This window comes from Lissotriton vulgaris, chromosome 8 (assembly GCF_964263255.1).
Source record: "Lissotriton vulgaris chromosome 8, aLisVul1.2, whole genome shotgun sequence".
Classification (NCBI taxonomy): Eukaryota; Metazoa; Chordata; class Amphibia; order Caudata; family Salamandridae; genus Lissotriton; species Lissotriton vulgaris.
In genome coordinates, this window is record NC_141696.1 from 717234845 (window position 1) to 717248729 (window position 13885).

The 13885-nt window shown below is 40.6% G+C and overlaps 1 protein-coding gene across 10 annotated transcripts in view; it reads right to left on the bottom strand.

Annotated features, from left to right (window-relative positions):
* MAP7D2 (MAP7 domain containing 2) overlaps positions 1 to 13885 on the bottom strand; it is a 514052-nt gene that overhangs the window by 133913 nt on the left and 366254 nt on the right. For 4 of the 10 annotated variants that reach the window (XM_086934600.1, XM_086934598.1, XM_086934607.1 and 1 more), the window contains 3 exons: positions 8721 to 8846; positions 7371 to 7522; positions 6926 to 7053 (listed from right to left, as the gene is read on the bottom strand). In XM_086934600.1, coding sequence (XP_086790726.1) covers positions 6926 to 7053; positions 7371 to 7522; positions 8721 to 8846 — 406 coding nt within the window. The remainder of the gene's footprint in view (positions 1 to 6925; positions 7054 to 7370; positions 7523 to 8720; positions 8847 to 13885) is intronic. The other 6 variants (XM_086934606.1, XM_086934603.1, XM_086934604.1 and 3 more) reach the window with 2 other exon arrangements.

Here is a 13885-nt window from a genome sequence, read left to right on the forward strand (position 1 = left end):
CATGACAGTAATGCAAATACAGTGAATCAACAACATAAATTCTCAGCCTGGGGGGAAGCGCTCTCTAGAGACCCTGAGATATACAGCAGCCACATCAGATATCTGTGTCGTTTAGGGCACATTGGTTAGACTTTTTGAAAGGAATGGATGGGAACCCATGCAGAAATGCATTAATGCTCTAATGGAGGCAAAGAAATAATCTACAGTATTTAGTCACACTCATGGCAATCCTCTCAAATTGTAGCAGCCCTGAATTGCCACACTCTGTTGCAGATAAGGGAAAGTGGCAATGAGGGGAGGGTGCCCCTGGGGCTAGTGGGGGCTGCAAGCACAGTCAAGAGAAAACAGAGTGATTGCAAGTTTTGTCCGAGAGTTTGAAGAGAGTGACTGGGAAGTTGGAGCAAAAGGGACCAGATACCTCAATCCAACGCATGAATGCTCAGCCCAATATTTAAGCACACGTTTGCTTCTCAGGTAAAGTCATACTTTTATCCTAGGTAAAAAGGCTTGCAATTTGCAGGAAGAGTTACGAAAATTGGAATAATTGGAATAAATTTGAGCAGACTGTTCCAGGGCCCAAATCTATTTTTCAATTCCGCCTTCCCATCACCCACCTACCAAGGAGGGTGGATATTGCAAAATTATTTCTTCTAAAGATGAACAAGATAAGATTTTAAAGATAATAATGGTAAAAAGTGAATGCATTTATTACAGTAATAGAGGCACATGGTCTATTTGGATCATGTGCGTGTGTTCGGGGTAGGTACACAAACATGGAGTATTCTATAAGCAGCACTGCAAACACCCACTTGCCCCTTGTTATATTCCTCCACTCCTGAGGGCAACAGGGATGTGCATTAATCCCGGTTACCATACTTATTACAATTATTGGTGTAACAAATTGGGTTATTGGCTGAGAGGTGTAGAAACCCAATAAAAGCAACAAGCACAATCCCTGTCGTTGTGAACTACAGAAGTCACTAAATAGACTTGTACTTAATCCTCTTGTAGCTTGGCACAAAAGTAGTCAGGCTTGAATTTGAGACAAAGTGTAAAGTATCTATCCAGAAAACAACCACAAATAAACTGGATACACAACAAAAGAAAAACCCCAAACTAATAACAAAATGGAGTAAACTCTTATAAATAAAATGTTACCAAAACAGAACAGAAATCTAAATCAGTAAAAGCAGAGCTACCCAATTTTAAACGTTTAAGTAAAAATAGCGGCAAGAAGCAGAAAGCACTAACTGTGAGTATCTGGTCATGCAGGACTGGGACAAAGTCACAAGTTCAGGTCGACCATGTAAGAAAGCGGACCAGGCAGAGGTCCAAGTTGTCCCGCTGAGAGAGCTACCTTATGTTCTAGGTGCAAGGTCTGCACTGTTGCTTTGCAAAGCTTTGTGTCATCCAGTGTTGATTATGATGAGGCTTTCAGCTGTGTGGTGGGTCTTTGCAGACTTTGCATCGCTCTGACTCTGTTCCGATAAAGCTTTCAGCTGGGCAGCTAGGTTTTGTGGGAATGGACAAAGCTCGGGATGGTTCCGATGAAGCATTCAGCTGTGTGGCGAGGCTTTGCAGCTCTTCTCGTTGACTTGCGCTGAATTTGGTGAAACCTTTCATTAAGCCAGGAGGAGTTCTATCTGATGTGAGAGAAGGATCCAGGACCTAGCAAAGCACCTATTGGAGTTCAGGAACTCACTCCAGCAGAGGATCTAGAACTCACTCCAGCAGAGGGCAGCAGGGCTCAGGCAGGTCGTGTTGCCCAGGCATGCCCAGTGACGCAGGCCAGCAGGGCAGTTGCAGGGAAGCCTCTGGAACTTTTTTTGTGCCAAACAACAGTTAGAGTCACTCGGGTAAGCTTGGTAACAAGGAGATGGTCCAGTTCCCTTCATCAAGGCAATCCTCAAGCAGTAGGACAGACCTCTGGGGGTCCAGACAGGCCTCTAGCAGCAGAGCGGTAGTCCTTTTGGGAACACGGCAGTTCTTCTGGAGTCTTCCACAGGTCCAGGAGTGTACTGAAGAGATGGTCAAGAGGTCCAATATTTATTCCTGGTGCCAACCTTTGGATTGGGGATGACATCCTTACTACCCCCACATCTACTTCTGTAGAGTTCCTCCCTCCCCCTGCCATGGCTCCAATTAGTCTAGGGTTGAGAAAGGCCACTGATTGGTTCATTTGTGTGTGTGTTTGAGGCAGCCCTTTGAAATTCAGTGTGGCAGGAAACCGCTCCGTCCCACCCATCCTGGCTAGATGGTCCATTCTGCCAACTTTCAGAGCCCCTTTGTCTCACTGTCTGGGAGGAATACGCAAAGCCTAACAGCAGGGTCATGTGACCCAGGACACTGGCAGCAGACACCAAATGGCTAAGACAAGAAAATGCAAACAGTCTAAAAGTTTAAACCAAAGGGGTTTCGTCCGTTCTGGGAGCCTGGCAGGACGTCTAATACATGTTTGAGAACACGTTCTATATGCAGGTAAAGGGCTCAGCAATGGGGTGTCCTTTAGCACCTGAAATGGCCATATTGTTCATGGCCCTGTTTGAAGAGCGACTAACACAATTCCATGAATGGTTAAACACAAGACATCCAGATATCAAATTTACCATGACAAAAAGTCGATCATTATTGACATTTCTTGACGTGGAAGTATTTGAAGAGAATCAGAAACTAACTACAACACCACATCGGAAATCCACTGACAGAAATACCATCTTACACTATCGGAGCTCCCATCCCAAAAATCTGAAAAACAATTTACCATACGGACAGCTACTAAGAATAAGGCGCAATTGCGCGCGCAAAGAAGATTTTATAGTTAATGCATCCATCTTTAATGACCAATTAAGAGATCGAGGTTATCCCCGAAAATTGTTGAAACACGCTGTCAAAAGAGCTTGGTATAGAACACGAGACACCCTGCTAATCAAAAGAGTGAAACCTCCTATGGAGAAAATGGTGCGTGTATCCACGTTTGGTCCACATACCAATAAAAACAAGAAGATCACCCTATCAAATTGGCACCTTTTAACCGGATTGGACCTCCAGATGGAAAAACCTCTATTTGCCATGCGTAAAAATAAAAACATTGGGCAAAAAATAATCAGAGCCGACTTGGGACGAACATCAACGCCAGTCAGTGAATTGCGCACGCAGTTGAAGTTACCCCCCCGTTCAAGGTCACAGAAAATGTGGGAACTGCTCCGTCTGCGGTACGACAATTGAGGGACATGAGTTTATACATGACGGCATTAAATGGACACACAAGGAGTTCACTAACTGTAAAACTAGGAATACTATTTATGCGATCAAATGCCCATGTTCTCAAATATACATTGGCAAAACGACCCAACAGGTGAACCAGCGAATCGTACAACATAGATCGCGCATCAAAAATCAAGTACTGACCGCCCCAATGGTGCAACATTTTGTTGACCAACAACATATAGAAAGAGACTTTCAATGGACTGTACTATCCGGTATTAAATTGCCCCCACGCGGAGGCAATTTAGAAAATATGCTGGCTAAAAAAGAATTCTAAAGTTCCATTGTACAACAAGAGGATTGAATGAGCTAAGCGAGTTGAACCAAGCACAAACTTGAACATTGGAACCACTGGTCACAGAATCCAAAGGGACAAGGAACACGATGATGACACGCATAAAGGCAGAGACAGCACAAGCATCGAGTGATACACGTTTGGTGAGAGAAGACTGAATCTATGCCAGAAGAACACAGCGGCAAAGAAAGTGAAACCCGCCGCAAACACCGTTATGAAATGTGAAGTAGACGGGCGGTGAAACTGCCATACAGAACAAAAATGTCACAGTGGTTCAAGTACTCCATCGCGACAACGTACAATGTAATAACATAATGGGCTGCAGCAGATAGATTAATAAGGACGATGAAAGCGCACATTTAAACAAATAGCTTTCCATTTACACTGCGTTTAAAAAAAAAAAGTTTCCTCTGTTTGGTTGCGACAGGAAATGATGCTGCCCCAAATTTAGATGAGGATACAATTCATCTGGTAGAAGAGGAACCTTTCATAAAAGTAAGAGAAATGCCATGGAAAGCTCTTCCTAAGACACAAACAGTAAGCAACTTCGTTCTGTATAAACAATGGCAATTTAATTGTTTGCATGGTGAATTCAAAACGTCCTAAGCTGACCGTGTCTGGAAACACGAACACAAGTGGGGAGTCATCGAAATAGATGCACGAAGACTCCAGTAAGTGCTTCCAACTCTAAGTCATAAAAAACAAAGATAGTAGTTAAGATTGTCCCATAACGTCAGACTCAAACTTATATAAAATCAATTTGGTTGTGTTTAGGGACAGAAGTTGGACCTTTAAAAGAACCCCATCAAAAGCTATAAGGTACTCTTGGTATGTACTTAGTGGGTTGGTTTATTTAAAAGTTTGATAAGGAGAGGCAAAGAAGGGCGCTACTCATTATATATTATTTTGTTAATTACCAGGATTACACCGTGGTCTAAAGCCCTGATGATAATCCCCCAATGCAGAAGAGGATTGGAAACGCGTCGGCACGTCTTTAATCGTCTGCGAGGGACCAACATTGAATGGGACTCTAGAGGGTGTCATAATTTAAACATACCCCGAGAGCGAACTTTTATAAAAAATAATTTTATCCGCAGCCTGCCTGTCATAGTGCCACATAGAATTTGAATTTTGGCAGGCAATTTTTGAAATTTTGGACTGGTGTAATTAATTGATGCAAATACAACAGTGTTTTGTCTTTGTTTTTGATTATAATATGTTTTTGTAAAATGTTTTTCATACAATTTTGATTCGCACAATATACTGAATGAAATGTGTATTCTTCCTATGCATCAAGCGTAATGAACAGTTGTTTGAAATGAAGTTGAATCAATACAAATATGAAAGTAAAGTACAATGATTTTTTGCGTTGTATTTCGAATATGCAGTATTAATTAGCAGTACTGAAATTGGTGGCCTGGTACCCCTTGTTTGAAAAAACAGTCTAAAAGTGGCATTTTCTGAATTGTGACTCAAAATCAGACCTTACCATTAAAGAGGAATTTACATTATAAATAATTTGAGTGTAAACATTGTTTTCCCATCTGCTCCCAATCAAATGTTAGCACTTAATAAATGTAATAAGAAACCCCAATTTTATCTAAGGGGATAGATAGGCCTTACAGTAGTGAAAAACGAATTTAGAAGTTTTTCACTACCAGGACATGTAAAACCAAAATACACATGCCCTACGCTTTAAAAACAACACACCCTGCCCTCTCGGCTGTTTTGGACATACCTTAGGGACTACTTAGATGTATAAAATAAGGAAGGCTTAGGCAAGACAAAAGGCTTATTTTGCCAGGTTGAAATGGCAGTTTAAAACTGCACTACAGGTTGCCTGAGACATGTTTGGAGGTGCTAGTTTAGTGGGTGGCACAATGTGTGTTGCAGGTCCATCAGTAGCATTTAATTTACAGGCCCTGGGTACGTGCACTACAGTATACTAGGGACTTACAAGTAAATTAAATATGCAAATTGAGTGTAAGACATGTTTTAACCATGTTTAACCATGTTTAAAGGAGGCAGCATAAAATCATTGGCACTGGATAGCAGAGGTAAAGTGCACAGAGTCCTAAAAGCGAACAAAAAAGAATTCAGAAAACCAGATGGATGAAGGCAAAAAGTCTAACAATGAGTATTGCAACAAAAAACGAATCCCTCGAGTAAATTCCAACAGGCCAAAACTCCTGTCATTTGTGAAAATTATAGTGCTCAGTAAATACAAAGACAATCAGATTTGTATTAAGTAGCAAAACCTGCATGTTATACCACGTTATTGTCGAAAAAATCTTAACTAGGTGTTATTGCACTCAATATGTTTTGAGTCAGATTTTATCGGGAGCGATAGATATCGCACTAATTATCAGGCTGCTCATTAGTGCCAGAATGTCCTTGCCAACAGCCTTCCTCAGTGGATTGCTAGTTCTGGTTCCACATATTTGCCATTAAAAGAAATTTTGGTCTAAATGCTGCTACAGTCACACTAAGGTTAAACCTAAAAAGAACACCGATTTGCAGTGCAAAGACAACACAATTATAATTTGAACTATAACTCGAGACTTTTTAATATCACTTGTGGTAGAAAAGAGAAAATGTGTCTGATTGGGTCCCCAGACTGTCTGAGATGCGGCCAAGTGGTGGGCACCTTGTTTCACACGGTATGGAGCTGCAGTGTGCTGGTCCGGTTCTGGAAAGGGGTGTGGGACTGCTTGTCTGAGGTGTTGGGTTGGGAACTTCCTCATACTCCACAATTAGGCCTCCTACATGCATTAGAAGGGGTGGGAGGTAATATATACAAGAGGCATTTGTTGTTGCTGGGCCTCACCGTGGCCAAGAGAGATGTGGCTCAGGCCTGGAAGGATCCACTGGCTCCTCCAGTGGTGGTGTGGAAGAAGGGACTGGATTTTTGTATCGGGCTGGAGCGCCCGATCTTTGAGGCCAGGGGTTGCCCAAGGAAACACTATAAAATATGGAAACGATGGGCGGACTACAGGGGTCTATAGCTAGAGCCACCAGTGGAACAAGACGGTTTCACAGGACTGGTGTGATGGGGGCAAACTTTGGGAATTGTGTACACTGTTCAATGCATGAGACCTTTTTCAAGAATGAGACGTTGTGCAGTGGGCTAGGGTGGGATGCGGGCGGGGGGAGCTGGGTTGGGGGGGGGGGGAGAAGCGGGGAAAATGTTTTGTTTTTCAAAAAAAGGTATAGATTGCCATGCACTTGAAGTCGTCTACCTGTTCGCAGTCTTCTCCGGAGTGCTGCGCCTAGTGTGCGATCTATCAATAAAATTTGTTTTAAAAAAAAAAAAGAAAAGAGAAAATGTTCTTTATTATACACTGTACTATATGAAAAGGTACATACTTGGATGTGGCTGGAGAAGAGGGTCTCTTCGACATGCTCACAGGTGACTCAGGCTTCCGCAGAGGAGAGCTTGTGCCACAAGCTGCCACTGGTGTGGTGGGTCGCTTCTCCTTCTTTACCTTTTCAGGCTAAAATGATTAAAATTAAGTAAATGTTTTTGTATTTTCCTCCTATTGTTTTACTTTCCCTACTAGATAAATCTAAATCCAGCATAGATGGGTCCCACGCACTCTCACTTAAAAAAGAAACCCAAAGACAACAAACGTCAACAACAGTGAAGGCAGTCCAAAGCCAACCATGAATGTTCAGAAAAAGGAAATGGTCCAAAAACAAAAGTAGAAGTGGTTGGGCGGAGCTCCCTTTAACCAGAGCATGGTTTCCAGAGCAAAAGCAGCATGCATTCTACCCATCATTAATATACCATTTTCATTTAAAACTAACACACCTGTACTGGATCGGGTGAAGTGGCTCCTTTAGCAGCGTCAGTGGGGCTGAAGGCAGGGGCAGACTTCTTTCGCTCTGTGCTTCTTGTGGGAGAAGGCTTGTAGGGGGACTTTAAAGGACTGGCTGGTGCTACACGAGGACAGATATTGGAGACTAAAAGGTTATAGCACAGTATAAAGAGGAGTAAGAAATTCAGAGAAGGAAGGTTTGGGGAGGAAAAGAAAATGGCATACTTCATTAGCAAAATAAAAAAACAGACAAATTGGTGGGTTATTTTGCTAAATATTCATTAAGATACTAGTCTGGCAGTTTCAGGTTTAAGAAAAAAATAAAGCAGCTGTGGTGTTTAAAGGAACCCATGCTACTGTGATACACAAAATAAAATTTGACTTCAGACACAGTGATTCAGCAACCAAGAAGGGTCCACCAGCGCAAAGTTTTAGGGCCCCAGCCGCTATGGCACATACACAGCTTCCCACCTTCATTTTTAAGCCTCATTGGGGAATCTGTGTTTCTTACTAGAGCCTCAATTTACAAACAGTAAAAGCAGGTCAGTGACTCCCAAAGGCGAAACGCCAGTTATTGAATGGATTCCTCCTGCACACTCCCCGAGCCTCACATGCGCTGTATAGAAGCAAAATTTCAACAATTAACTCCAAGGCACCTAGAAAAAAATGCAGGCCCACCCTATTCAATTTCCAGGGTACCAGAATTAAATAAGTAGGGGGCTTGAAGAACAAAGAAAAAAAATTATTAAACGCGGGTATGGCCTTAGGAAACTGAAATATTCAACTTAGGATAAGTGGATCGGTGTTGCTACAATTAACACCAATATGCAAAAGTTTGGTTATTACTTTAAAGTTGAACTGATATAAACACTATGGGCAGCCATTTTGTCAAACAAGTGTTACAGGTAAAAAGTGGTACACCATAATTAGTGAAGACCCATGAACAAATTTCTGACTTGAGACAGCAGACCTCAGACAGTGACAGCTAGGAGTACTTCTCGTCCCTATGCAGTGTAATTGTATTTATTGTTTTCTAGCCTTTTAAAAAGGCGTTTTTCCCACCACAGCACTCCGGATGCTAAGCTTCATTAATGAAATATAGCAACAACAAAAATCTTATTTTGTATGCAAGAATATTCTTTACACTGGGTATAGGATACCAATATCTCTTAGGTGCGCGCTCAAGACAGCAGTAAATAAAACACATTGAAAAACATGAAAACACAATTTTAACATGAACACCACTGCATCATAGGACCTTGTGAAATTTCAATTAGCGTTTAAACTATCACGTTTTTTTTGTCCCTTATCATCCTCGGGGCTTACTTTCCCAGTGGCATTACCTGAGTGATAATGGCACTGCTCTGTAAGCAATGCTGTACTTCTGCTCCTGGCTAAGGAAGCGTGCGTAGGAGTCAACAGCCGAGAAACAATATAATTTTCCGTTGGACTAAGGTGCATGCGGTGAGCTACAGAATGGAAGCAAATGAAATAAACACAGGAGAAAAATTAAAAATAAATTTAAAAAAATGAACAAATTAATACAACAAAAGCAATGGAAAATGAAAGGTAAAATGACAAAAAGGATGAATTTGTAAGCAATGTGTAGGTTCTTCCTTAAATGTCTGTAGCTATGCTAAGAGCATTTGTATATGAATCAGCAGAAAAGTCGAAACTGATTTAGTGCAAGTTGACAACACAACACAAAAAAAACGAATATAGAAATATTGCTGACCAGATATGCTTATGAACTGCAGAGGTTAAATACCGTTGGGCAAACAGGTTAAATCTATTTAATCTCTTTGCCCGACGGATAAAGTGCACCCGTTTTCCTTTTTTTCGGTGAATGCCCCTAAAACAAAAGATCTAGTCAAGTACCAACAACCCCTGCCATAGAGCATTTCAGAGAAGTCCATACATCAGTCGTACACGGTCTGCACACAAGAGAACTGCTTAGTCTAGGAAAATGTGAGACCGGGAATCACCCATATGACAGCCTGCATGCATGATCATCTCTGAACTTTTACACACAACATTCAGTCCCTGCTTACTTTTCATTTCCAGGCATGTTTGCAACGCAAATATTAAGCAGAGTGAGAAGTACAAGTGAGAAACTGACTGAGGAATTTTCCTTTTCGCTTTTCTAATTGAATTCTTTGGAATGGTAGTTCTATTTTTGTTAGGTTGACATAATTTGCAAACCATGGCAATTTTTGAACAAGCATTTCTAATTGAATATCCGGGGAATAATAAGTCCATTGGAAAAATAGTCTCATCCTTAAGAGCACTATACAGTCCAGGGAAAAAAAGACACTTCTTCTCTATGCCCAGTCCCGTATCGTTCCCATTCAACAATAGGCATTTTAGAAGGCTCACTTGTTTGACGATGTCGGATGGGGGTTTCAAATCCGATGTGAGATAATTCACTAGGTGCTCCCCTGTGAAGTCTACGAGTGCTATAGTATATAGACACCATAGCGGTAACATTTTGGCACCGATTTATAACCTTCAATTGGATGACATGAAAAGTGGTCTCAGGGTAGGTAAACTCGGGTGGATGGACAAAAGCAACAGTTAGTTACACATCTATTTTTAGAACTGGTGCAGATGGGCACAAGTCAAAAGTCCTTCACAGGTGCTTAGATGATGTCTTTTTTAGTCACTCTTAGAAGATTTGTCTCAGTTCCGCTATATTTTCTTCACATTCATTATTACCCGATGGTAATACCAATTTTAGAACTTCGAGTCTCAGTGCAGAAATTTTGATTTTTGGTTCATCATCCCGATGACACACGCTGTTGCAGACTTTTAAAAACTTTAGAATTTTTCTTTGTGTTTCCGTACAATGCTTTGCCCCATTACCCGGGGCAGAGCTTGAGCTTTTCCCTACTGTACCATGCCTCTGCCAAATATATCAGGAATTGTGGATGAAAAGTGATTTGACTAAAATAATAAAAGGTCATATTACCAGGTACTTTGAGAAAGGTGGGCTTGTTTGTACTTGAAAGAAATGGGCCTTTGAAGTTTGAGAAATGTGACTGACTAACGCTTTTTGAGCTCTTTAAAAGTATACTGGTTCCGCAAGTTGCCACTCAACAAGAGACTTTTAATTAGAAGCAGACCATTTGAGCACACATGCATTCAGCTTCAAGCCAATACCCAGTGTTCAAGAGTACTAGTGTAAAATATACAAAACAAGGAAAAGGAGACCCGCTTTGCAGTTAAAAGTATATTCCACACCTTTGAAGCAAGAATCAAAACAATAAGACTTGCAAAGTTCTAGCCTACCAAACCTGCTTCACAGTTTGCACTAAGTAGAGCAGACTTGATTACAAATCTGATTTTTTTAGCCATGTCTTGAAAACAGCCTGTGGTGCTGTGATCCTTTCTAGTTCGTTTTCTTTTTATGATCCGAGCCACCAATTAAGTTTACCCTCGAAGGTAGTTACCAACCTTTCTTTAAACCCACAGAAAAATACAGCCGATAAGGGTTTAGCGTTTTCAAGTCAAATTGTTCAACCCTCTTTAGAAACTAGAGGCCCGCCTACCCCCACAAAGTGCCGCCTTCCACTTTAGAGTAAGCTGTAATTAGATCGGATTTCTAGTTACCTAATTTAGAATATGTCGACCCCATGCCATGGAAAGCCTTTATTCATTTTCACTCACCCTGGTCTCAGTAATCCTGTAGCACCAAACATTTTTCCTCAAAACCAACAATGTGCCCAAAATACAAAATTGTAGGTGAACACTTCTTCCTGCTGATGATAACCCTCTGCTTAGAACAGATATTGCGCTGACGGGCTATCCATGTCAGAGTACAAAGAATGTGCCTGGCATTGACCCCAAAAACACGGCTATTCCTCCACATAGCCTCCAATATAGCCATCACCACCTTTTACCTAAAATGCTGGGAACCAGTTTTGAAAGTAAAAATTAACTTGGGATATTGGGCCACTGCAGACACAAATCTATCTAAAAAATTAGTACCAGCCACAAATTGTCCCTAATTTGATGTTCAGATAATATCGAAATGTTTATATGGAGCGTGATTAATGGGCCAAAAACCGGTCTGTAGCACTTTGAACGCAGTCTGCATGCCCCAAGAAGTGCTCAGCTGTGGAGAATGTTTCCTCCAAACCTTACCGAAAAGGAAACTAAACACTCCACTCTACTTTCAACACTAAATTAAAAGCCACTCAGTCACATAGGAGGCAAGAGTGAACCTAATGGTTGAATTTTTTTAATATTAGGTTATTATGCATATTTGTTGGGTTATTACTTTTATTGGAATTTTGATCGTTTATTTCTTGTTTTATTTTGTTTCTCTGTTTTGTGTGTTCATTGACCACATTCAGGTAGCATATTATGGTATGTAAATAAAGACATACTTACAGAAGATCCATCTACACATGACCTCCACTAAAGTACTCACTAGACGAGTTGGCTTCATGAGAAGCATTTTAGTAGCACTCTTATGGCACATCTTTCTATGTTCTGCACGCCTACTTAAATGTTCTTCCACAGACCTGGATCACTGCCTAATGCGATGGTCATTCCATTTAGGTTATACTAATAAAAGATGTATAGATAAATTTCTATGACATTGTTAATTTAATCACTTACCGTGCAGCAGCACATTAGCTTTCACTCTTCCCTCGAATGTACGATGGGCTTAGTTAATCTTCTGAAAACATAATCCCATTATTTATTTTTACACTTTTAGATCAGGTTCAATTTTGGGGAATTAGTTTATATACATCACAGTCTGGAAGCCCTTTCTTTGTACAAAAATCAAACTATTTTTCCTTTCAGCAGGAATTCTGTCATGGCAAAAGGGTAGAGCAAAACAACCATAACTAGCGCTGAGGGATACAGCTTTCTAAAGTTTGATTTAATTTAGGAAAGAGCTAATTGGCAAGATCTGTAGCCAGGCTTTCGGGTAACCAAAGAAACCCTTCAAGCAGTGGATAAATATGCTGTGATTAATCTTAACTACTGGTACTTATTCTTGATACTTTACATTTAATTGTCTTTCATTTGTCTGTGCAATTATACTCAGGAACAAGTACATACATCAGTCATGGCCCTAACTAAGTTCACAACAAACTACTAGGCCCTCTCCACTGGCGGGGATCACGAGCAAATCAAGACGCAAGTTTTCCTTACTAAGCTTTTTCGTCCGATGCAGTTTGGGTAATGGCACAATGATTTAAGGAGACTTGCGCCACGTAAGGATAAACACTAAGAAAACATGGATTTATAGGAAAGCTTAAAGTAATCTTAATTACTGGTTATTATTTTCCAAAGCACTCTTTGCTTAGTTTTTTTAGCGGTCTATTCTACTATAGACAAGTGTGCAAATGGTTGACCCCTTCTTACAAACCTGAATTCCCATGGGTTATGGATTAAGTCAAGCACCACCATGCATAACTTAACAGTTATAGAGCCAAGTCTTGATTATTTCTTTCAATGCTTTCAATGGTTTTCTTTACATTGAACACATCGGGACAGATTTGACAATACTATTCACCAAACATATTGTACTTTCCTAACAGACCGACTGCTGCAATTTCATGCCTTGATTATAATGGTCAGTTTTACTTTTTCTGCCTGATGCGATGGGTTGTAGGTTCCTTGCCACTTAAATGAGCACCTTCATCCGATTACTTTGTTACTCGTGTGAGATACACAGAAACATTTGCTTTGAGAAACATGGCAGCCTTCTGGAGTAATTTTTAATTCCTCTGCTACTATTTTGGATACATTTATTTTCAAATGAAGGCAGCTATTTACTGCATACATCCCAACTGAATAAATGTATATTTTCCATTTTGTTAAAATTAAACTTTGTTTAAAATCTAGGGCAACCTTCTGTCTGCATTAGCTACTGCAAAAACTAAGTAGCAACCCCTCATTGCAGAGTAGGAACCCAAAGCACTTTACAATTTTAATACACTTAAATGCCCTTCGTTATATTGGGAGTTGTGGGTGCTCCTTTTTTGGAAAGTCCAATTAGCTAAAAATTGAGACTTTTCCCACTTGCGTAAATATGGCCAGGACTCTTGTCCTAATCGTTTAACGCTTACGCCAACAGTATGTTAGGTATGCTTTGTCATTCATTTCTGGTCGTTACAAACTATTAAACCTGACCTGAATATCGAACTAATCTTCTGGGGATTTAAACTGAGGTGTGCTTATATTCATTACGGTGTTGGTTCAAACAAACGTTGTTGCACCCAGGACCCTGTCCTGGGTGATGTAATGTTTGGTACGCTTGGGCGGGTGGCACGGCTCTAACAAAGTGCCTTTGCATAACACACTATATGACGGTAAGCTCAGATAAACTGGACTTTGTCTTGCCAACCCTTTTAAGACTTGGATTTGTATATTTAATTCACATTGCACTATGTGCCATTAATTAGTTGCATTGGGGAATTTTCCAAAATGCCAACATTCTCAGTTCAAAATTACTTAATCAAATGCAATTAAGATTTAATTTACTGACTTT